Here is a 25,139-nt window from a genome sequence, read left to right on the forward strand (position 1 = left end):
ATTTTCTTTTATCTTCATGTTTATGTGTCTACTTAATTGTTGTTTGAATAAGCTATTTTTCATGTTCTTACTTTATTAACTTTCAGCCTCAGTGGTACCCAGTAGTGACTGCCTTCTATAAATATCTTCTTTTTTGCTTTAAAAAAAATTCTTCAGACTCTTTCTGCATTGATGTTATCCCTCTCTTTGTAAAAGGTGGAGAAAGAGATCAGATCAAATTTTTTCTAAGCATTTCTTTACAAAATGATATGCATAAAATACATTAAACATGGTTTTCAGAAAGAATGAAGAACATTTCTTCAGGTAGTAATGGACTATGACTCACACTAAGTTAGTATGTCTGCTGAAACAGTGCTTAATATTTTTTCAGTGTAGAAAATTGTGTGTTCTCAAGAGAAATTAGTAGAAATAAACTTGGTGTAAGAGGGAATGGAAATTGCCAGAGGATGACAGTGAGTAGGCTGATGCTGTTTTTAATACTACACCCCTGTCTTGCTGGAAATGGATTCTCTTTATTGTAGAAAGTAGTTTACACTCTACATTGTTTTTCTGAAGACAGCAGTAGATTGTTTCATGTGTATGCATTGGGAGATTCGAATGTCCCAAACTTCAGATTTTTCTTTCTTTATCCAAGAGCTAGGTACAACTGGAGTTTACAAAGGCATACTTGTTTGTCAAGTGCAGTTTGTTTAAAATAATTAAATTTTTATGTCTAATTGTGCAGATTACACATAAACCTGGCATTAGCTATGCGTACCCTTGCTTTTTTTCCCCCTCTATACCTGATGCATTACTGTGTTCAAGCTCACTCTGTCTTTGAGAGGTATGTTAGTAGTAACATGTGACTTTAGGGGCAATTCCTCGAAGCTGGAGATATAGCTGGAGTCTGTGGCTTGATAATTGCTGTTAAATTCTAAACTAATGAGCTCTAAAAAATCTGTGAAGTAGTTATTTCATTTTAATAATGAGTATGATTAGATTCTTCCTTATGTGACCCCCTCCCTAAAAAACAGAGGCCATGGTCTGTTGCTTGCTTTTTGGTACAGTGTCTTAAAATGTGCAACATCTTAGACACACTTGCAATAAACATACAAACCTTTCTGATGACCAGGGTAATGGATTAGAACCTAAAATTCCAGATGAACACAGAATCACTCACCTGAACTTTAAAACACCTCTGCCAGGAAATGATGTAGAATAAAACATCAGCATTAATTCCAGTGGATGTTTGGCTTTCAGGATACACCCAAATCAGGTACCAGCTGCAGTTCCCGGTGCTCCAGCTCCAGACAGGACTCTGAGAGTACCAGGCCAGAGTCAGAAACAGAAGATGTGCTGTGGGAGGATCTCCTGCACTGTGCTGAGTGCCACTCGTCCTGCACCAGCGAGACAGACGTGGAGAGCCCTCAGGTGAACCCATGTGTGAAGAAAGAATTCAGAGATGACCCATTTCATCAGGTTGGTGCCCACCAGTTCTGGCTTTTTACACTACACACAAGGTCAGTGTTACCTTTCATACCTCACAGAAAGCCTGGGAGAAAGACCTATATCAGATGGAAGGAACAAATCCAAAGTTATTTCATAGAATTAAAACAAGTAAAGCTTGATTTCTGCTACTCAGTCATTAATTTTTCAAAAGAAGAGGGTATGACAATATATCAAAATAGCCTATAGAATATTTGAGTGCTTGAATCTTAATTCTAATTTAGGGCAAGGACTGATTGATTTACATTTCCTCTGTGATAGGTTGTTCTGTTTGGGTATTTATTTTTCTGTTTTGGGGTTTTTCCCCCTTTTTTTTTGTTTGTTTGTTTTGTTTAATTTTTTAATTGTTTGGATTTTGTTGGGTTCCCCTCCCCCCGCCCCCTTTTGTTTTTCTCTAGTGGAATTGCTTTCTATAAGTACTTATCAGACACCTTTCTGTTTGCATACTTGGAAATGTATATATAAGAAAAGCAAACAGAAGGATAACATATGTTTTATGTATATGCATAGATATGTGATATCATGGGTGTATTATACATGCCTAAATTCTATTTGATTATAATTTTTTTACCTTAAAATTAGTAGCAGCAATTTGGATTATTTCATGCATTGTTTTCTATTTTTATTTTTAGTGCTTCCTGCTTGCATTCAATAAAACACTAAACCTTGCAGTAGTGAGTTGAATTCCAGTACATATATTGACTTAAAGACTTATATTGATTTGACCACTTGAGAATTTTTCTACCTGATTGCAGTTTGCAAATTTTTGAGTTTCAGCTCCCGGTGTTGATACTCCCTCTAGAGGGAGAGCTTGGAAAACTGTGGTTAAGAAAAACCTGCAACAAATATTTATGCTATTTTAATATTATAAATAATTTCTTCCTCACCCGGTAGAAATAAGGGAGATAATTGCGTACTCTGCAGATTACAAATATTTCAGATCAATACTTACAAAGCAAGCAATAAAATGAAAATAAAGCTTTATTTGCAATCAATAATAATTAAAATCTAGAAATAATATCATGCCCTTGCCCCTGTCAGCAGCAGCACTTCCAGCAGTGTGATGCACATAGTGCCAGGTGACTAAAGCTGAAAGCAATTTTCATCTCCTGAATGGGAGAGGAGGGAGACAGGGCTGAGGGAAATCAAGAAATGGCCACAGCAGTATTTGTCACCTCAACATTTTTTCCATATCCTTTAATTCTCACTTGGCTCTTGGTTTGAAAGAAAGGTCCCTGAGCCCTGAGTGCATTCAGAAGATTAACCTGGGATTGCTTGGCTCTGGGAGCTGCCTGTATTGATTAGACACCTACTGCTCTCTGAGTCTGGCCAGATCCAGTGTGCACAGGGGGGTCTTTGTGCATAACAAGGATTTTGAAGTCATTAAAAGCAAATAATAAAAAACTATTTCCCTTAGCCTTAACCTGAGAAGAGTGCTTTTCAGGATGTTAGGGGTAAATAAATAAAATAAATTCATTAAATGTGTCAGAATTGAAAACGACTCATAAGTTGAACTTTGTTTTCATATTTCTCTCTTCTTTGATATGTTCGAGTAGAAAAGAAGCCCATAAATCCTTAATCCCATTAACTCATCCCTATTAGAAAATGGACTATAGAGAAGGAGAGATTTCTGTTCTCACAGCTATTTCTTGGAAAAGAAGGGGAGGATCTTAAGGAATGGGGTTAACACATAATAGAAGTAAATGCTATATAGCAATATTTGTGTCAGTCTAAAGTGTTTTGGTTTGGTTTTTTTGGTGTTTTTGTTTTTTTTTTTTTTTTTATTTGTGGTTTTTGGTTTTTTGTTTGTGTGGTTGGTTTTTTGTTGTTTTGGTTTTCTGGGGGAGGGGGTTTGTTAGTATATTTCTGACAAAGGCATATTAACATGAGAATAGATTCTTAATTCTGATGGAAGATATTCTTTGTCTTTCCCAGAGTCATTTGCCTTGGATCCACAGTTTGAACCCAGGACTAGAAAAAATAAGTGCAATTGTATGGGAGGGTAATGACTGCAAGAAAGCAGATATGTCTGTGCTTGAAATCAGTGGTATGATAATGAACAGAGTGAGTATTTGTTTTACTTTATGCAAATATTGTGTGTAGAACTGTAAGCACTACCAAGCCTGGTTTATGTGGGGTTTTTTTTTTTTTGGTTGGTTTTTTGGTGGGTTTTTTGGTGTTTTTTGATTGGTTGGTTGTGGGTTTTTTAATTTGTTTTGTTGTTTGTGTTATGGTTTAAGTTTCTGTTATTCACATTATTGTTCTATGGCTTACATCACTCTGATTTACTTGTTACTACTAGATTAAAGGGCTACCAGATCTATAGTTTTGAGACAGTAAGAGGTGTTTGCATTGTTAGGTGCTTGCTCACATAGCCAACCTCAGTTTTATTGATCCATGTTGTGAATAATCAAGTTGATCTCCTTGATTTCAATGAACAAGTAATTTATTGGGTTAGGAATACACAGATCTGGGTATCTGGATGCTAAAGTTAGGATTGGAAAAGAAAGCTTTCCTCTTTAGGAAGCAAACCTCTAAGAGGATGAGTGGGATGTTCTCACTAGTCCTCCCTCCTTTCTCCTAGTACTCCTCTTGAGGAAACAGTTGGAAATGCATTTAATTGATGTGCTCTTTTTCAAAATAGACAACATGAGTATTTTGTAGAGTTGCTTATAAAACCTAGCATAGCCAAGAAAACTCTCACTAGTTCTGACAAGTTGGTACTCTCTCCCACTTGGTAAAAAGCAACTTATTCACAAACCTAGTTCTGATCTCTGCCTGACTCAGAGGCTTTACAGGTTTGGATGCAAGACACAGCAGAGACAAACTCAGCAAGCCATAGCCAGCAGAACAGAACTCCAGACCTGTCTGCACTGTACACACTTTGATTCCACTAAAAAGGATACAACCTAAACCAAACAGAAATAGCAGCAACATACAGGATCTAAGCAGCCCAGTCTGATTAGGCCACTTGGCTAATTCAGCATTTAGTGAATTTTTAATGCAGGAATATGCACTGGAGTTTAACTGCAGTGTTTTATTGTTGGGTTTTTAAGTTATTTGGTTCCTATGCATTAAGTGCTCTTTGAGGAGTTCCTAGTTTTTAAATAATAAAATGGGATGATGATTGGTTGAAGTTTTCATACACTTTACCAGATTATAAAGTGGTCTTTGTGATTAAAAAAATAATATTTTGTTTACTGAATGAATAACAAAATCATTCAAAAATTAAATACATTCATTGTTTTGTTTTGTTTTTAGGTGAACAGCCACATACCAGGAATTGGCTATCAGATTTTTGGAAATGTCATATCTTTAATCTTGGGTTTAATGCCCTTTGTCTTTCGACTTTTCCAAGCTAAAGATTTAGAGCAACTCGCAGCACATTCTGCCACTGAGCTCTGCATGACTGCATTTGGATCAGATGGAGATGTTCTGGTTCTCTCAATGGTTATTATAAGTTTCGTGGTCCGGGTGTCTCTTGTGTGGATTTTCTTTTTTCTGCTCTGTGTAGCAGAGAGAACATATAAACAGGTATGAACAACAAAGCAAGAGACTTCATCTAAAGCAAACCAAGGTTTAATGTCTGCATTTTTTGACTTTGTGGCTATTTTAAACTTGTTTTCTTCAGCGCGCTGTGAGTCATAGATCAGTGATGACAAACACTTCAGTGGGCTTGCAGTTCAGGAGATGACTCAGTTCCAGTGGACTGAAGTCTCTGAAGCTAAAAGGTTTTTTTTGTTGGTGTTTTATTTTTTTCCTGGAGAGAATTTCTGGGTGAAAACTGGCTCCATGCATTAACCCAATGCTTATTCATGTCCCAGTTTGTTTCAGGTTTCCACAAGGAGAAGTAGTTTCAGGAAAAGAGCTCTATAAATTTACAGTGCGTTTCATTCAAAACCTTCAATTTAATTCATAGAATCATAGAATGGTTTGGATTGGAAGGGACCTTAAAGATCATCCAGTTCCAACCCCTCTGCCATGGGCAGGGACAGCTTCCATTAGACCAGGCTGCTCAGAGCCCCATCCAGCCTGGCCTTGGACACTTCCAGGGATGGGACATTGAGAACAGTTCTGTCCATCCCTGGCCAAAGCCCTGCCTGCTTTGCTGTTAGATCAGTTCTGTAGGTGGAGATGGTGAGAGCTGCTCTTTGAAGTGCTATTCCATTGCTTGTTACTGCAATTGAAACTTCAGAGAGCTACCTTACTAGCTGCAGCTTATAAATACTTATGGGTCTGCAAAAGAAACATTTTTATACTTTCTGTTCTCAAATTATAGTGAAAATATGTGATGTAATACAGTAGAAGGAAATTAACCTGCTTCTAATAATGATATCTGTTGAAAGGAACTTCTGTAGTATAGGTGCTCTCTAATGCAAATGATTGGCAGGTTTGGTTTATTTTTTCCCAGATTTTAGGAATATAGCAGATCTGCTGTATAAAAGTTGAAGAAAGGAACTCAAAGTGTAGCTAACTTTTGTTAATCATTAGAATGTGGAGACTTTTAAAATGTTTTAGTGTATTTCCTCTCTTTAATAATATGCTGCACTTGCTTCTGGTTTATATTAGCATAATTTAATTTACACTGGTACATTGTACATTATGTTGACATATTTAATGAAGGCTTTTCTCTAATTTTTTTAGTACCTCTGAAAATCATTTAACAGCTAAGGTAATTTTTTTTCTTCTCTGCAGAGGCTACTTTTTGCTAAACTTTTTGGTCATCTAACATCTGCCAGAAGGGCAAGAAAATCAGAGGTACCTCACTTTCGCTTAAAGAAAGTGCAGAATATAAAAATGTGGCTTTCTCTCAGGTCCTATCTAAAGGTAAAATTTATATTTTTGCTTTTAATAAGGTTTTAACACAATACATTTTAAAGATCTTGTTTATGTTCTAACATAAAATGGTGCTGATGGAAGGTTGGTGTTGTAGGCTATTTTCTCCTGTACACTTATTATTGGTTCATATGTCCCATATATGCTTCATTTTTGTGACTCTGGGCCACCAGTGCCTGCAGGCAGACAGATTTTGAGAAAGTTAATGTGTGGTTTTCACCTTGTTTTAAAGCCTGAGTGTGTTCAGAGTTAGAGTCTTGTCCTAGTAATGCCAGCTGAAAAGTTGTGTGAGTACATTGGGTAAAAAGTGACCACATGTAGTTTAATACTGACAATATCTTATTTTAAGTCTCATCAGTTGGTGTCATTAACACAAGCAAGACAGTTGTGGTATATTTGTGCTGTGAGTGTATGGGTGCCAGGTGAAGCTAGAAATTCTGCCCAAGTATTATCTGTAAGACATTCTGATCCCTGAAATCTCCTATCACTAGTTTTTACAAGCAGAAAAAGATTAGTGAAAACATGAAGGAATTATGGTGTGGAGGCTGGAGAGGGTGGAAAACAGGAGCTATAAGCAAACAAAATTTAGTGTGGTGCTGGTGGGATGAAAGAAGGGTAACATCACTTAGATAATAGAATGTAGAAACATCACTTAGAAAATAGAATGTAATAGGGGTGTTTTAAATTTCTGCATATGGTAGCACTGTTGTTCAACATCTTCCTTTCTTTCCTTGGAACCACACTTGTCTATTCCACCTTTACCTGTGCCACTGAAAACATTTGTATAATAAATGTGGCTAACAAAAAAGTGGTCAGAGGCAGGTGTGGGGAAGTGACTGAGCAGAGAAACAACCAGTGGAGAGCAGTGTGATTGTGACTAGTTGTGCTGAATACCTGTGCTGCTTGGCTGGAGTTTCACTCACATGTGCATTTCCTCTGTTTCCAGCGTCGTGGTCCTCAGCGCTCAGTGGATGTGATAGTTTCATCTGCCTTCCTGCTGACCATCTCAGTTGTGTTTATCTGTTGTGCACAGGTAAGGAAACTTTACTTGTAGAGAAACAGCCATGACTTAAATAGTTTTAAAAACAGTTTTGAGTGGCTTTTACATGGTGATGTCCAATAAGTTAAAAGACCCCAGTGAACAAACAGTAATAGCTGTTAGAGCTTTTTGGAATAGAGCTCCATTCTGTATCCTTGTTTCATCTACTTTAGAATATTTTTCTGTAATAGCAAAAGAAAATTCTCTTGCAGCAAGTTAGAGGGCTAGGCTATCACCAGTGGTGTGGAGTCTAATGAAAGCAAGTGGTAGATTCTGCACCTGGGACAAGGTGATTATTGAAGGTTATCCTATGCAGGACCAGGAGTTGGCTCAATCAGTGATGTTTATGTATCCCTGCCAGCTCAGGATGTTCTATCATATCACTCTTATATTTTAAATCTGTGTCCTCCTTCATTTTTCATTGTGGTTTTTGGAACTTTTATTTTTTTCTTCATTTTGCATCAAAATACACTTCCACAAAGACACTTGATACTGACATTGCTTTTTGTGAGAAACACGCTTGTTGGCTATATTGGCCTGCCCTCTAGTGGAAAATCTTTTAGTAAGCAAATCTATCTTTAAAGAAGCTTTCTGTTGCTTAAGATTTGTCTTTGAACTTCTGTTTCAAAATATAGAGGATCTTCTGAATGGCTTCTGGTTGTGTTTTCTTTACAATTTCTAACTAACTATTGTGTTTGCCTGCTAGCTAGCTGTAAGTATTTTATTAAGAATGTAATTTACATATAACTTAGTACATGTGAGGGTGTGTTTTTTTTTTTAATCCCATGTAGTGCCCTTTGCAAGTCTGAACAGGAGGTAAAAATTGTCTTAGAATGTATTTTTTTTATTTATCTTTTCTCAGACCTCATATCTCTGATACAGAGTCAAATTTTATAGGCCTAAAAACCTTCCATATGTTTATTACTGGGATGTGTTTTTTTGAAGCTGTGGAGATATGTTACTATTTTCTTGTATCGTAATGCAATTATTATTTCAAATTAAATTTTGATTTCTTTTATCTTTTTTTCTTTTTTCAGCTACTTCACATGCATGAGATTTTCCTTGGTTGTCACTACAACTGGGAACTCGTAATTTGGTGCATTTCTCTGACTGTTTTTCTCTTAAGATTTGTTACTCTTGGATCTGAAACAAGTAAAAAGTACAGCAATACCTCAATATTACTTACTGAGCAGGTGAGAATTTGTATAGACCTATATTTTTATACCTAAACAACTCATTCATCTGGTAGGTCTCAGGCCTTGGAGATATATTAAAATAGTTTGGATTAGGGAGTTAATTATGGGGAAGTGAAGCAACTTTGCAACCCAGAGTTGAATTTCTGAGATTAACATTTGACTTCATCCCAACTTCTGTTTAAGTGAGTGGGCTTAGAGGTACCATCTCCTTTGATATAATTTAACATCTAACAGAGCACAAACATAAAAAATAGTTTTTAAATATGAAAAAAATCCTGGAATCTCAGTGTTGGATGGGTGAGTAAAAGATCTGAAGACAAACTTAACCCTCTATGAAGTGAGTTGCTGTTTCCAGGTAATAGCTTAGGACTGCTAGGTTGCATGGGTTACATATAGCCTCTTCTAGACTCCTTAGAAATCTCTTTTTTCAGTAGGTTTTCAAGCTTGTCTTTGGATCTCTGTGTGTTTCTTCTCAGGAATGTTCTGGTTGGTGTTTGTTCTTCAAACCTCCCTCTCTGCTCTGCCTGACACTGCTGATATTTTTCCCAAGCTAAGCATGTTCAGTTAGTGTTAGGTTAGAAAGAAATCTCTTTCTTATGAAGTTTCACACGGGTACAAAACAACCCTTTCAGGGCAAGGTAAATAGGCAGTTCCAGAATCCTTCACAGGTTTCCTACAGAAAATGTGTTAAAGTAGGAGAATAAAATCTTCCACACTGTGTGTCCCAAAGTCAGGATGTGAGTCCTGTGGCAGATGATATAAATGACTCATTCTGCCTTTACTGAAGATAGGGTTGGACACTGAGAAGCTTGACTGCCCCTCTCCCTTGTCCTGAATGAGATATTTTGCACCAGTCTGAAAACTCTGAGTTCCTGAGCCTGGAGAGTTTTCCATTGTTCTCTTGATCCTTGGAGCTGAATGTCCCAGTAAAGTTTGTCTGCTGTTTCTGGAATGAAAATGGAGGGAAGTGTTTGGGATAAGGATTGCAAAAAAATGCAAAGAGCAAGGGGAGAGAGATTGTCAAGCCTTTATTTTGCTTTCATAGGTTTCTATACAATGCTCTTCCTGGGAGTCAATGTTTGAACATTTTAATCTAGCATGGATATTGAAAGAAACATTTTCTGTATGTCCTCAGAACTTAAAGAAGTGTTATGTCATCAGACATCTTGGCATTGAGTGCAGCTTATCCTGTTACAAGTCTTTTTCCTCAAAAATGCCTGAGAGCTTTATGAAATGAAAACCAAAATAAAATTCACAATTGTTTCTCAGAAAACAAAAGGATACACTTCACCCTGGGTAGAACTCATTTTAGACTGGTTTAATTGCTTCAGCTGGATACTACAGCATATTTACAGTGGTCTTGAGACAGACTCATGGAAGTCTAACATTTTGGCTTTTGAAATATTGACTGATACTCACATTATCTAAAAAAGCACATCTGATCCAGTGTCCTGGAAAATGGGACACTGCAGTTATTAGGCTTGGTGAGAAGAGAACAAAGCTGAAAACAAACACAAAAGTACAACAACAATAACAAAAAAACCCCAAATGAGTCTCCACTCTCTGATGCAATTTAAATGCTCCACAGATAAGATGAAATTGAAAATTCTACTTTTGCCAGCAATGTTCCAGGCACTTCTTTGTGCTTTCTGTTCAACCTATGAATTTCATGATTAGGAGTCATGATGGGAAGCTAAAAGGGATTTTTTGGATTTTCTGCTGTTTGGTTGTAATTTTTCAGGTCCTTCTGAGAGTGTTTTTAATTGGTCTTGTAAATCTGTGAGCAAAATAGAATGTATGGTCAAACCATAGCTGTCACTTTGCCAGTTTTGAATCTCAGAGTAGGTGTGCTAGATGGCTGTGCAGACACACTCCTCCTGATGGCAAGTTTGTAATTGAAATTAAGGAAATCATAATAGCTCTTAAAAGAGATCTTGAATCTTCCTAGGGTTTTCAGAGTTGCTAATTAGAGCCCTTGTTTTTTGTTTTTAGTCGTGCTTATAACTCTTGCATTGTTGAAATCAATAGTTTTATCTTTAAAAATTGGAATCCCTGGCTTTGAAAGCAGAATTTTAATGTATAATGCAATAATAATAGTGCAGGAGCTTAATATACCTTGAAATATATTAGGCATTGTTGTTTTTTTTTTTTAACCTGTGTAAGAAGCTTACAGTGGTCTTTTTAGGGAGATCTGATAATCAATTACTTGTTTTAGATGTCTATGGCCCTTATTTCAATAACCACCATACAACGAGGTGGTGAAATATATCATAGCATAGTCAGGTAAGTGTCATTTGAAGGACTACTTCAGCACATTTCTAAATTGTTCATTTTTTATTTTGCAGGTTGTCATCCTAAAATAAAAAGTTAGTGGCTTTTCAAGACATTTTTTGCTTTGATTTGCTTTTCTTATGCAATAGAAAAAAAAAAACCCCTAGCCTTTGTTTGATCTAGGATATCAAAGATGGGTTGTTTGAGAGTGAAAGCTGGTGTTTCAAAATTGCTAAAAGGACAAAAGAGAGCTAGTTTGAACTCTTTAACTTTCTCAGAAATAATGACCTAAAAAAGTCTACTTCATAGAAGCATTGAAATGTTCAATATACTGTTCTCCTGCAGCAATGAAGAGTTTAATAATTTTTCAAATATTTCAAGGCACTGGAAAGATTGATTTTTCTGCTCTCGAGGTGCTCATGAAATACTAAATTACACTAGAATCTTTTAAAAGAAATTACACTTTAGCAGAGTTATGGTTTAGCATTCCATTCTGTTCGATAGCTTTTGAGGATGTCAAGTCTTGTAAGGTCTGCCCACTAGTATAAAAACCTTCTGAGGATGAATTGTCAAACCTCAGGCAACCCTTGAATGAGGAAAAAAGTTATGCAAACCCTACCTATGTTGATTTTTTGTGCCTAATTTATAGACCAGACTAAACTTTAAACTTGGTGCTATAATAATGTCAAATGTAATTAATTTGTTAAATCATAAATTAGCATTGTATTTTCCTATGGTGCTGAGCCAGGACGTGTTCTTGAATATTAAAAAGGAAACAAAAAGCTTGCTTGCTTGCAGAAATTCATTGCAGTTTTGTCATATGGCTGCTGAGCAATCACATTGTTGAAATATTAAATAGTTCAAAATTAATTCCTTTGAATTCTGAGTAGGTGGTGATACTTGTGTTTTTGTTTTAAATCAGATAAACTTGTACTTGAAAATGGAGAAAAAGCCTAATAAGAAGGAGGAACTGACACTAGTGAACAATGTTTTAAAACTTGCTACTAAGTTATTGAAGGTAAGAATTAAAATGGTATTCCCATATTGTAAAAAAGAAGTAGAATAGATTGTGTGACTTCTGCAGGCAGTAGGGTGTGCTTTGGTTTAAATTTGCCCTGTACCTCTTCACAGGGATGCTGCTTTTTTGTACACTGCAGTCTGTTATGTTGCCATCATTCTGGACTGCAAATTATTACTGCATCCAGGAAGTTTTATTCTTTAGCTGTGTATTAGCAGTGTGAGAGAAGGTACTTCAGGGTGGTCAGGATGATGAATGCTTGGGTGTGACAGTGTTCACAGGGGCTCTTGGATGAGGGAAGAGATGAGAATGTGGACTCCATGTTTCAGAAGGCTTGATTTAATATTTTATGATATATATATATTACATTATAACTATACTAAAAGAAATAGAATGAAAGGTTTTATCTCAGCAGGCCAGCTAAGCTAAGAATAGAATGGAATGAATAATAAAAGTTTGTGTCTCAGACAGAGTCCAAGCTAACTGGGCTGTGATTGGCCATTAATTGTAAACATCCAAGGTGGGCCAATCCCAGATGCACCTGTTGCATTCCACAGCAGCAGATAACCATTGCTTACATTCTGTCTCTGAGGCCTCAGCTTCTCAGAAGGGAAAAATTCCTAAGAAAGGATTTTCACAAAAAGATGTCTACGACACTTGGGAAATAAATGATGAAATTTTATTGGCTGAGTGTCAACACAGTGATGATTTGAGACCTTGTGATCTCACTCTGCCACACACTGAATTTGGGTCCCTTAGGCTGTTGATTCCCATGTGCCAGGGGGAAACCCATAAAATGCAGTTAAAACTTTAATTTAGCCAGTCAGCAGCTGAGATCAGAGTATTTCTTCTAGTTAGATGAGTAATTCCTTCCACCTGCTCACCTTGAGCAAGGTGTGTGTTGGTCCCCTCCTCTCTAAAAAGATACAGAGCACTTTTCCTGAGAGGACTGATGGAGTCAGCAAGGACTCAGAGCTGACAGAGCAACTGCTGGAGAGCTGTGCTGCAGCAATAAGGAGAGCCTGACTAAATCAGTGACTGTCTCCTGGGTAGGAATAAGGGACTGCAGGGCTTTCAGGACCTGCTTGTGGAACAAATGGAAGGAAGTCTGCTCAGTGCATCAGGTGGTTCAGGTACACAGTGGATACAGAAGGGATTCAAGGAGGGACTGGACAAGAACAGACAAAGCCCAACAGGTTAAGGATGAGCTCTCATGAGCTCATCATGAGCCAAAGTGTTTGTGTGCTGTGAGAATGTGGGTAAGGTTCCATGCTGATCAAGGCTTGGTCTAAATGGCTTCCATTTTTTTCATTTTCTTCTCAGTGTTTCAAAAAAAAAAGCTTTCATGTTTTACTCTTGCCAAAAGTCACAGCCTTTTCCAATGGGGAACTTATCTTTTGTGGCACAAATCCCAGACTCAGGCCATCATTTAGTTACTGTGAGAAGGTACCAAAAAGTGAGATTTTCAAGCCACCTACTAGGAGCTTTAAATAAATTCTTGGTAGTTAGTGATTCGTGCAATACTTCATGTCCAGTAGCTAAATGGGCTTAGGGTTTTTTTAATTTGATTTTGGGTGGTTTTGATCTTTAAACTTTATAAAGACTAGATTCTGTTGAGTATTCTTACTGTTTTCTTACTCACAAATTTGGTAAGATGAATCCAGAATCTAAAAGCTTTTTCCTTACAGAATTTCTCTGCTGTCCTTCTCAGAATCATGTCTTTTGTATCTTTTGTATTTGCAGCAGAGTTTTATACAACATTACATCCAAATGAAAAGGTTGTTCATTGTTATTTCATGTTTTTGAAGGAAGAAGAAGAATCATACCTTTGAAATTCTTCATGTTTAAGAAAGGGTTTATAAGGGCATTTTCAAGGCCCAGGATGTAATGCAGGAGAAGGATGAAGATGAATTTAAAGCTAGAAAATATAAATGACCAAAGCAGTGATAGTTGGTAGACTTGATATAATCCACTCTTATATTTTCAAACTCCTTTTTATTTCCTTTATTTGACATATTTCTAGGCCAGAAAAGTTTGGGTGACTATATTCACACACCAATAATTGAAAATCAGTGAAATAGCTTCTTTGTTTGAGTTTTGCTACACATTAATTTGGGCTAAAGTTTTGTTCCTTTCAATTTAAAAAAAGTAAAATGTTGGCAGTCTAATGATGGTTAGGACTTTTTTTCCTTTATCATCCTTTTCTGGCTATATCAATCAGTTGTTAGTTTCAAAATCAATGGAATAAGAAGGAAATTACAATAGGAAAGATATTTTTGTTAATTTTCATAATTGTGAGGTCATTATGAAAAATCTTACTTTTCTTTTTTGTGGTTCTGCTGCCTGTCAGTTCTTTTAACACTGAAGGTGATTTCTGAAAAACTGTAAGGAATTTGGAGATGGTGTCACCCAGCTCTTTATTTTCTTGGCTTCATGAGCAAATTGGTAGGTCCTGTACATGGGTAGCCTCCAGTTTTTTGAAGAGTTATTCAGACAACAGCAATAAACAGCCAGTTACTGTGATATTTTCCTGCACAAATCTTTTGCTCCACTGGGACTTGAAGACTTCCTAAAGTAATATTGCTCAATACATATGTGAACAAAACCCCCTTTGTGTCATTTTTGGTTTTTAATGATGCTGTTGCTTTGCCTTTTTAGGAACTGGACAGTCCCTTTAGGTTATATGGGCTTACAATGAATCCACTGCTTTATAACATCACCCAGGTTGTCATCCTGTCAGCTGTTTCTGGTGTCATCAGTGACTTGCTTGGATTTAATCTAAAGGTAAATACTTGAGAAGCATCCCTTTTTTCACCATAGATGGAACACGTATTGAAGCATAGTTAATTCTTAACCAGGCTAACTAGAAGATTTATTGTTTGAAAACTGTTACTAAATTACTAAATTAAATCTATATCAGAAGAATAATGGTGTATTTGTCAGAGCAGCCTTAAAACTTTTTTTTTTCCTTTTGTGGCTTTGTAATTTCCTTTAGGACACTTAATTACAAGAAATCTTAGATAGAAATACGGAGACATTTGTTCACATAAATACAAGACCTCCCTTAACTTAACTTTTCTTCATATTCCAGATTTGATTTCTGTCTTTATTCCTCACTGTTCACTCTGCAGCTCTTTAGGGGAGGCAGGCAGAGCAGGCTATCCTTGTCTTGCACTGCAGTGAAACATTGCAGTAGGAATGGTATTGCTGTGACCAGTCCTACAGTGTTGGTTTGTCATTGCTGTAGGGCTGTCCCCTTGAATCCTTTTCTCAGGCCCACCCTGAGCTGCAAGCTCTGGAAACTATTTCAAGATTCAGGTTATGAGGCACAAGTTTGTTGTTGTCACAATGGCCTTTATTGGCCATTAAGTTTGCTTACATCTGCTGTCTTTTTCTTGTTAGAAATAAATAGATGTAAAATGTATTCTATTGGTCATTAGAATATGTAGCAAATGCAGTAAGAAAAAATGTGGTGGTATTGCAGTTCTGGTAACAGAAATAATTTGAGAAATAAGTTGATGTACTGCTCTAATTTTTCCAGCTCTGGAAGATCAAATCTTGACAGTATAGAAAGAAGATGAAATAACACAGTGTTACAGAAAAGGTCATTGATGGACAAAACTGTCTCACAGCAGCCACTGAACCTGTACTTCAGAAGCTACAACCTCTTCAAGGAAGTAATTTGGAAAATGGAAGTGTTTACATCTGTCTTGTGCAATCTTTGTATTTATTTCATCTTCTCACTGCTTTATGTTTGTTTTAGTTGACATTTATGTTTTATTTTCAAATTCCTTGTTCTGTTCTGGAAAGGGTCAAATTTAGGAAGGGTCAAAAACTGTGTGAGAGTTTGAAATCCTGAAATACGATCACACTAAATTGCTCTATCTGTTGTTAAAGCTAAGCCAATGCTGAACATTTTTAGTTACCAGTAACACTATATAGAAGTCATTTGATTTTTGATAGTGTGGTAAAATTGCTTAGAATATTTCATTTGCACCAGTCATTTATGAGGACAATGTCAATGGATGTTTGGTTGCAATAGAAAAGTGAGACATACTCAAAAAATAGAGTACTGACAGTACAGTATGACAGGTAGCAAAAATGTTTTATATTACTATTAGAAACAATTTCTAATATTTTGAGTAATTCCAGGATCTAAACTCATATAGGCTGCAGTTTAAATATCCTGGGATATTAAAAAGGTATTATATAAGAAGTCAACAAGTGTTCTTTGATAACACATTTATTAGAGCAATAATTGTAAATGGTTACCATGCTGTATGATATTTTGATAAAAATTAAATATTGTATTTATTTGAAATACTGGGCTGTTCTGTGCAGCTCTGACTGTGCATGTGCACTTTTTATTGTTACTTTTAATGAGAAACTTTATACATATAAATGTATATTAATTGGGATATATTATGGTGAACTATGGAGCAGTATGTATTATATGTTGAAGTTGAATATTTAAACAAGCAAATTATTTACTGGTGAAAGGAATGCTTTGAATGACTGAGCAAAAAATAGGTAGATAGATGCTCTCCTCTTGTACACTATAGTATATGCCATTCATACCACATTGAAGTTTAAGAACAATTAAACACAAAGAACAAGTTGCTCTGGTGAGCAGCAGAGCTGCAAAGCCTGGTATTTGGCAGGTTTGTGTCTTGAAATAACTGCCATTCCTCCCCAGCAAGTGTCACTGCCATGTGCTTTCTGCTGGGCTTTCTAACACCTCTCCCTCTGCCTCCCACAAGGACCAGTCATATTGACTCATGGTTCTTCGGTGTGACAAAAATAATGTGTCCATCCCTGTGAAATTAAGTAACTTGTAACAAACTTTCCTTCTACAAGGAAATTATTCTGGGAGCATTAATACCACAAGGCACAAGTATTCTTATATTTTCTGTTTCTAAAATACTGGCTTCATACTGAAAAATTACAAGTAATTGTTGACAAGAGTCTGGATATTGCCCTATGTTTGCTAATGTTCAGAATCTTCAAAGATTTGAAGTATTGAGTCTTAAACTTATGTGGTATAAAAATATTTTTATATATAAAGCAACACAAACAAGCATTTTGTATTTTATTTGCCTCTGTACTAATGTTTAATAATGACCAAAGTGCATTCTGGTTTTTGGAAGAATGTATTACTGGAGCTTTAAGAACATACTATATTTAGTTTCTCATGTGAAAACTTCAGCTGCCTCTGATCTGTTTCTCCTTTCTCTGTTGTTTGACGTTGGGATTGTTTTTAAAAATTAAGTACATTTTATACACAGTTTTTTCCAAATTATGGTACAGACCTACACAGAACTTAATTTTGCACAAAATATATTTAAAAATAAAAAAAAAAAAAAAAGAGAACAGCAGGAGTTCTATGGGTGATAAAAGACAAGGCTGATGCTTTTTACAGCCTGTCACTATTAACACCAAGAAGAAAACCATTCTTTAGTCTAGAGTGGAATTAAATTATTTTTAGACATGTGAAATAGTGACTATATGGCTTTCATTACTTTAAAAAAAAAGGATGAGAGAAAACAGCAATTTGGGTGAAGGTGAAATTAGTTGAACCATGTATACCTCAGCAACTAGCACTGTGCGGTTTGTTGCACTAACAAATGGCGGCTTGGGGAAAGTAAAACACTTGTGAAATGAAATGAAAAATAATAAAAACCTTTATTTGCTACCCTTAGGTATATTCATTATGTTAAAAATGAGAGAGGTTTATTCTCCATCCCTCAATGTGGAAAGTCCAGTATAAGAATAGAGGCAAGTAGAAATATGGCAGATCTTGCGTTGTTAACTGTTATTTTTTGCCACGTGTTTTGTAACTGAAAGTGTGATCAGGCTTGGAATAAAGCTTTCTATGGCTGATGGTAAAAAAGAAAAAAAAATGTAGTGAGCTATGTCTTTGGTAATGTCCAGCATATTTCTGTGTCTTCCTGTTTTGATTTAAATCCATATATTCTATTTAAATTAAAGCATGTTCAGGAAAGAAACATGCACACAGAATGCAAATGATAGAGAATATCATGTAGAACAACCCAAGTGAAAGTACAAGTGAAATGCAGAAAGATACTTTAATAATTTGATTCGTTTTCCATGTTATCTTCTAGGAATGGGACATTTAAAACCCTTTGGGTAGCTACCAAATTTAGTAGCTTCCAAAAACTTCTCTGGATTGCAAGCTTATTTCATTCCAGGTGTAATGCTTAAGGATATTACTGGTTTAGATTTCAAAGGTCCATCTTTGGCACCCAGCAGCAAATGGTAGAGAGAGTTATCTTTTTTACAGGTGGTGGTAGTGGGCTGCTGCTCTTGTCATTCCTGGGTACTTTAAACCCCAGGGCACCCAAGGTGGCTGTCAGGGGAGAAGGAGGAGAAAGGTTGTTGGTGTTGATCTGCCCACTGCTGCCTCCTTAGGTAGACTTTTTGTCATGAGTTTCTCAGTAGTGAATTTCCCTCAGTAGAAATGTAAGAGAAGACTTTGAAGGAGGAATACCTGATTGTTTTTCTCAGTCCATAAAGCAATCAGGTTTTTATTGCATGACTGCACAAAATGTATCTGTATTGGTGCAGGAGCTGGGGAAGGAAATCTTTTAGTAATAAATAGCAGCTGACAAAGTAATCTTTTCCAATGGGAAAAGCAGTCATCTTTTCCAGTGTAATCTTGCAAGACATCAGAGGAACTCATCTTGAGAAGGTGCCCATGTTGTTTGTTTTGTTGAAAAACCTCTGCAACAGTCTTCACACAGTTCACCACTTTACTGTGGCTTTCCTCGTGAATACTGCCTTTGTACCTTGTCAGTCTTAGGAAAAGTAGTGACTCTCAGCTGGGTTGTTAGGATCCTGCTTTGCTGACACTTCCTTTTCCTGAAAATCACCATCATCTTGTCATTGGTGATGGACAGAGCCTGCAAATGCCCTTTAAGTCCCTGTCTGGGGGGTGTTCAGAGAGAAGGTGCTCTTGGCAAATCTGCTGGGCCTCAGGGAGTGTCTGACCACAAACCACCAGGAGATACCTGCAGTGCCAGTGTTCCTGACTGGGCTGATAGAGGTGTTGGTGCTAATACCTGTCAGCTCTGCTCATTTTATCTGCTCCTTTGCCTTCCTGACTGAGCAAATAGACCCCACTGGTGGCAGCAACAAAGCAGCTGTCTTGGGGAGGGGGAAATGTCCAAGGCTGCTGTGGACAGTTTGTGAGAGGGATAGATAACTCAAGAAAGAAAGGGAGTGTGATACCTCTGATACTTGGAACTGATGATCCACCTCTGGTGATGGTTCTGCTGTCAGAGTTGGATGCCTGCACTGTGAAATTAACCCCTGAGCCCAGCATTGCCTGGGGCTAGGTGGAGGTAAGATTTCCTCCTTACTGTTTCAAGCAATCAATCACTGCTGCAGTCTGGCATGTCTTGTACATTCCCTAGACACACAGGCATCCCTGAGAAGGGGCTTCATGTGAAGCCTTTTGGGAAAGGGACACCAAGGTCTTCCCCATAGTTTGTTGCTACTTCCCCTGATTAGGCTGGGACAGGACAGAAGTTGTAATGGATGGTTTAGGGGCAATAACAGAAATCAGAGGAGGCTGCAGCTGTAAGTCTTGTCCCTTGTTACTTGGTCTTGCTGTGGGTGGTCATATTGCAGGCTCTGTCAACCTGTGGCTGTAGAACACTGCAGCTTGCCCAAATCATCTTGGGGAGGCTGGTTCTAAATGTAGAGAATCCCCATGTCCTGCATCTCAGAGCTGATCAGCTGCTGCCACCAGGTGTCTGTCCTCTTTGGTAATTTTGATCCTCAAATGCTACACCCCCTGCAGTTTAATATGCATGGACAGCCACAGTATTCTGGAGGATGCTGTGTTGCTCAGTGTAGGTGTCTGGCACAGGGGAGGTTCATGTGAAGGAGAATTTGCCAGCCTGCTGTACCAGGAGTTGGATCTGCTTCTCCAGCCCAGGAGCAGTGCCTTGCAGCAGGCTCTGCTGGGGGCTGGTGTTGGAGCATGTGGCTGCTGCCACAGCAGCCAGGAGTCCTGGGCAGCCCTTCAGGTGCTCTGGTGTCACATTTAGGGCAGGTTGGGCTTGCTGGCAAAGAGGTCTCAGCAGATTTTGTTTTAGTGCTGTCATGCCCCAGACACGCTGGAGTTTTAACTATAATTAATACAGGTATGTAAGACCTTGGATTTTAATTGGATGTTAATGTAGAAGCTCAGGTTAAATTGCAAGTCCCATCTTGGTTGCATCAGGGAAGGTTGGAAGTGTGGCTATAGGAATAAATGGGAAACAGGAATGAAACCAGTCTGGTTGATGCCATCTGGATTGTCTGTCAGGCTGCCTTGTGAGAGCTTCCCCCAGGTACCTTTGGTGCATGTAGGTCCATATGGAATGTCTGAATTATGCAAGTCTAAAATATCTGTAGAGCATTATTTCAGATTAGTTAGTTTAGATTAAGCACTGGAGAGTCAGTATGTACCTCAATATCTTACAAATAACTTTCCTAAAGTGTTATTAAATAAGATAAAATATTTTTTTAAGTTTATGTTTTTGCCTATATCCTCCCTATTTCTTCCCACTCTTTAATCATTTTACACTTGAGTGGACACTTTGCCATCCCTAAACAAACTTTCAGAAATCTGAAGTTGCTGTGGATTTGGTTTTGTGATAAGAAGTCAATTCTCTGGGCTGTAAGCAATGCCCTGTCTCCTGCTGTCAGTAACAGAATTCTCTGGAGAGAGAAATCAAGAGAAATTTCCTTTCTGGCTCTTCAGAGATGAAGCTACAACATTCAGTATGGACACAAGCACCTCTGATAAAATAAACAGCACTGATGGCTGGTCAGATTCAATTTTTCCAATACAAGCTTGTATAAGTTCACAGTCCAGAGTAGGAAATAAGGTCATGCTGCAGAAAGATTTGTCCATTTTATTTCTTTTTTTCCCCTATGTTTGATTAATCATTTCAAGGAAAGGAAAGCACATTCACTTTAGGGACAAGCTCCCAAAAATATTCAATTTCTAGCTGTTTAATTTATTACTTCAGTCTTTTGTTTAATGATGACACAATACTTTATGTTTAGGCACGCTTGCATTCCTAAGCACCCACCAACTTTTCACTTCTAGCCCTCACAAACAGCTCCTGCTTCTTGAGCATGGCCTTATTGGTAATGAAATTTGTCAGGAATTAGCTGGCTGCCTTCTGCCCATATCACAACCCAAGCCTGAGTCTCTGGGTATGTGATTATGCATCAAATGAAATCTTCTTTTGCTCTGTCTCATGCATGTAAATAAAGGGGAAGTGAATTACTTCACTAATTGAAAATCACAGTTAAACAAATGGAACCTAAGTGGAAGCTGTCACTAAACCAGTGAGTTTTGATGAAACAGTTGTTTGGAATACTCCATAATTTCATTAAACCATCTCTATAATGGTGCTGACTGGAGTCAAAGGCAACCAGCCCTGGGATAAAGGTCTGACCTCGATGAAAAGTCACTTTCCAACAGCTCTGCATGCTCTGCTTACTGTACCCAGGGCTGTGGTCTTCTACTTTGTGTAGGGTTCTTTGTCCTGAGATGTCTGAATTTTAGATGCCAAATTGACCCAGGGCTTCCTTGGCAATCATTAAAAAGTCACGTTTACCTTTAGAGGGGAATTCATTCAGTTGATCTTTGACCTTCATTTTAGTGATCCTCTGAGATATTTCTCTCTTGAGTGTAAAAGGAAAAGAAGTGTGTGGGTAATTTAGAATCAGATGCAAAACTTCCAGCCACTTAAATTAGGGCAGATAATCCAACTTTACTGTTTTGTTCTGCAGTGAAACTTTAACAGCGTTTGCAGCTTTGTAATTAATTTGACTGCTATTGGAAAGGAAGACAATTGCTTTCTTCTTTTCTTTTTAAATTTTATTGTTTTCTCATAGAAAAGATTTCCAAACAAGTATTCCACAATCCTGCCCCAGCACTCAGCTCTCTCCCTGTGCTGTGGAATGGCAGCTGGTGAGCTGCCCACATCTGTACAGCTGCAGCTCACAGCCTGCAGGCAGCACTGTGCAGGCACAGCAGCAGCACCCAGAACAGGCACAGCCTGTGCCAGGGTGACACACGGGTGGATCTGGAGAGATCTGTGTCTTTATTACTAAAATGAGTCACTTAAAGGATGGGTAAGATGGGCTCTGGCCTTGACCTCACACATGGGGAAACGCTGTTCCAGTTTTGGCAGAGTTGCAGGGGTTATGCCTCCGTTCTTTCCTGTTACATTGGAAATCCCTGGTGGCAACAATGCTGCCAGGTGTAAAGGTGTGATGCCATTGAGGTGCAAAACCCATCTGGAGGCAGAGAGCCCTCCCTGCTCAGCCAAGATCTCTGTGCAGAGCAGTCCCTGTGATGTGTGTCCTCCCAGCAGCTGCAATCAGGGGTACCCTCTGCTCCGAGGGAGAAGGGCTGACAGAGACAAGGCTTTGCCTTGTGTCTCCTACGTTATCTTCAGGCTGTGGATTTGCAGCCCAGTCAAAGATACTCCTCAAAGGCCTTTGCTGGCTGGCCTGCAAGTGTTTGCAGGGTGGATAAAAATAGCAAAAAATCTCTCTGGCTTGCAGAGGGGGATCCACTGTTAATTTACCACTGTCCTTCAGCACGGTGTTCTGGTTCCAGTCTTTTGTAAACCCGTGCTAAGTTAGACTGTTTCTAAGTGTGTTTGGTGAGTTATTTATTCATCCAGCATTTGTGGATGACAGAAATAACTCACAGCGACCCTCGGAGGCTGCTGCTGGAAACAGGCCATTACCCCTGGCTCTTGTGCTGTCATTCTGCAGGCAAACACAGCAGGAAGAGCAAAGTACCGTATTTAACCTGCATTTCTCACCTCTCCCTTGTGCATCAGCTTTTGAAGCAATAGCTCTTGGGAGCAGATAAGTGCACTGAGTATAATGAGGTGAGTCTGTCTCCAGTCTTACAGATGTGAATATTACCGGGCTTCTGACTTCTGTGCTGTCCAGGGGTCTGACTCTTCACAGCTCTTTTTTGCCCGTGCTATGATCTGTTTTCACCACTTGTTGAACTGGCTGAAGCAGTTCCAGCCCCTCCCGAGTAACTCTGCACATTTCTGCTGCCATGCTGCTGCTACTCCAACCCACTTGGGGTTTTCCTTTAACACCATTTATTTCAGTGCTGTTCATACCCCGAGCGCTGGTGCTGCCACAGCTGCACAAGCCATGTGCTGCTGGAAGGGGGTGGAAGCTGGATTTTTGGCTGCAGAAAGCATATTGTGTGGCTACAAACAATAGGGATCACTGCCATCAACCTTGGAATAAATAGGAGCCATTGAATTTATTGAAATGGGATTAATTCCCATTGTGTATAGAGGGGAATTAATACAGTGAATGCAAATAACGTAGATGGCCAACAATTTTAGCCTTGGGGTGACATAATGCTGCAGTTAGGGACTGCCATTATTTCCTATTCTTCTTTCCCACACACATGTGCACATTGTGAATTCCAATTGCACCACAAATCTTGGCTTTCTCGATAAAAATAAAAGATTAGAAATTCAAAGTATGCAAAGGAGTAATTGTAAAATAATTGTTATAACTTGGAGGAAACAACAGATGTTTCACTTGTTGCTGGAATTCTCTGAAGGAGGACTAATTTTCCAAGCATATCGAGTACATGCTAATCAGAAGCATTTTTCTCTATGCAGCAGCATAATGGTATTCCTGGAAATGTTCTTTGTGTTGGCTTAATAATGCACAGCCAAGGAATGCACTACTGGGACTAGAGGAGCAGCTTTTGCCACTACCTTTATATTTTGTTTCTTTCTAATTCTCTCAACTGGGCTATTTGAAATAAAAGGCAAAATAGATTTATTAATGTTTAAAAATAATATTTAAACCAACCCATGAAGATAAGTGGGGGCCTCATTGAAGATTATGTTGGTGCCTTGTTAAAGTTACTACTGATAATACAGATATTATCAGTGTTACACCTGGAGCTCACAGGTGGGGAATGTACTGAGAACACCAATTCTCTTTTCTCCAGATCTCAGCCTTTGAATCAGCTCCTTCTAACAGCAGCTGTGACTTCAACTCATGAAGACACCAGCCCAGCTCTATAAAACTTATAGTTGTGACTGCAGTACAAGAAAATCATGTGTATTAGGGGGCTTGAGTAGTGGTTGTGGTATCAAACACTGGAGAACTTCTACTGACCTTAGATGGAGATGCAGACAGGCTGGAGAGGATCAAGCCACCATCCACACCTGCCCTGTGAGGAAAGACTAAAGCAGGTGGGTCTCCTCCCTGGAGCAGAGAAGGCTCAGGAGTGCCTCCTCATGGTATTACAGTGCTTAAGAGACAGCTACAAAGAGAATGGAGGCTCTCTCTTCACAAGGGCAACGGGTACAGCTGGCCCTTTCAGCTGCCTGCTCACACTGCTGACAATTTACCATCAACCCAGAGCCCCAGATCAATTCTTTGGTGCCAGGGCTCTGGGAGCCAGGGCAAGCTCACCTGGGTATGAGCATGGAGGAGGAGAAGTTACCATGTAGAGGGGTTGATATTTATTTTTGAAAACAAGCCTGGAGCACTCCACTCCCTTGTTAATGTATCAGAGCGACAGGGATGGCATTTCTGGCTTTTTTCTATTTGCAGCATTAGCAGTGGTGCATCTCTGGGTACTTGTGCCATGTTCTAAAACATATGGCAAATTGCTTGCCCATATGGGTTTGAAGAGCAGTGTTTGTTCGGCAGTTTAAACCTCAGAACAATCAGAAGACAGGCTTTGCATTCCAAGCTGGAGAGCGTGGCAATCATCTCACATTGTCTAGACTTTCCTCTCTCTGTCATTTTTACATATTTTGCAGTGATTGCATTCATTTCCTCTGTCTTCCTTTCTGCCAAGATCTATCTGCAACCTAGATATCAGTTAAGATAGTTTTTCATATTCATGGTATTAGTCACTGTGAGCATATTTGGAGTGAGCACTTCTGATGCTCCCATCCATTTTCCTTATGGTAAATTAATCCTATTCTGGGAGGGTGATGGAAATGGTGGTTTTTCTGATTTATCTGTGCAGATCTCATAAATGAAATAAAAACCCCATAAAGCCAGTGCTTTAAAATAATGATTAATCTCATTTTTCTTGGAAGATACATTATTAGACAGATATAATATAGAAAACTCATTATTTTGGTTGTAAAAATGTATTAATTAGAGGACTGTGTCACAACAGAAAATGAAGACAAACTTACTACAGAGTAATTTTCATTAGAAACTAGTAGAAATGCAGTTCTTGACTTGCTGG

General features: G+C 38.3%; 1 protein-coding gene across 1 annotated transcript in view; it reads left to right on the forward strand.

Moving 5' to 3' along the window:
• The window catches only part of PHTF2 (putative homeodomain transcription factor 2), a 63,581-nt gene extending 45,842 nt beyond the window's left edge, over positions 1-17,739 (forward strand). The window contains exons 10-18 of the mRNA XM_077179130.1: positions 1,240-1,458; positions 3,421-3,549; positions 4,747-5,019; positions 6,181-6,312; positions 7,268-7,354; positions 8,398-8,553; positions 11,750-11,845; positions 14,504-14,629; positions 15,387-17,739. Coding sequence (XP_077035245.1) covers positions 1,240-1,458; positions 3,421-3,549; positions 4,747-5,019; positions 6,181-6,312; positions 7,268-7,354; positions 8,398-8,553; positions 11,750-11,845; positions 14,504-14,629; positions 15,387-15,407 — 1,239 coding nt within the window. The 3' untranslated portion in view covers positions 15,408-17,739. The remainder of the gene's footprint in view (positions 1-1,239; positions 1,459-3,420; positions 3,550-4,746; positions 5,020-6,180; positions 6,313-7,267; positions 7,355-8,397; positions 8,554-11,749; positions 11,846-14,503; positions 14,630-15,386) is intronic.
• Positions 17,740-25,139: the final 7,400 nt, after the last annotated feature.

Source organism: Agelaius phoeniceus, chromosome 5, assembly GCF_051311805.1.
Source record: "Agelaius phoeniceus isolate bAgePho1 chromosome 5, bAgePho1.hap1, whole genome shotgun sequence".
Classification (NCBI taxonomy): domain Eukaryota; kingdom Metazoa; phylum Chordata; class Aves; order Passeriformes; family Icteridae; genus Agelaius; species Agelaius phoeniceus.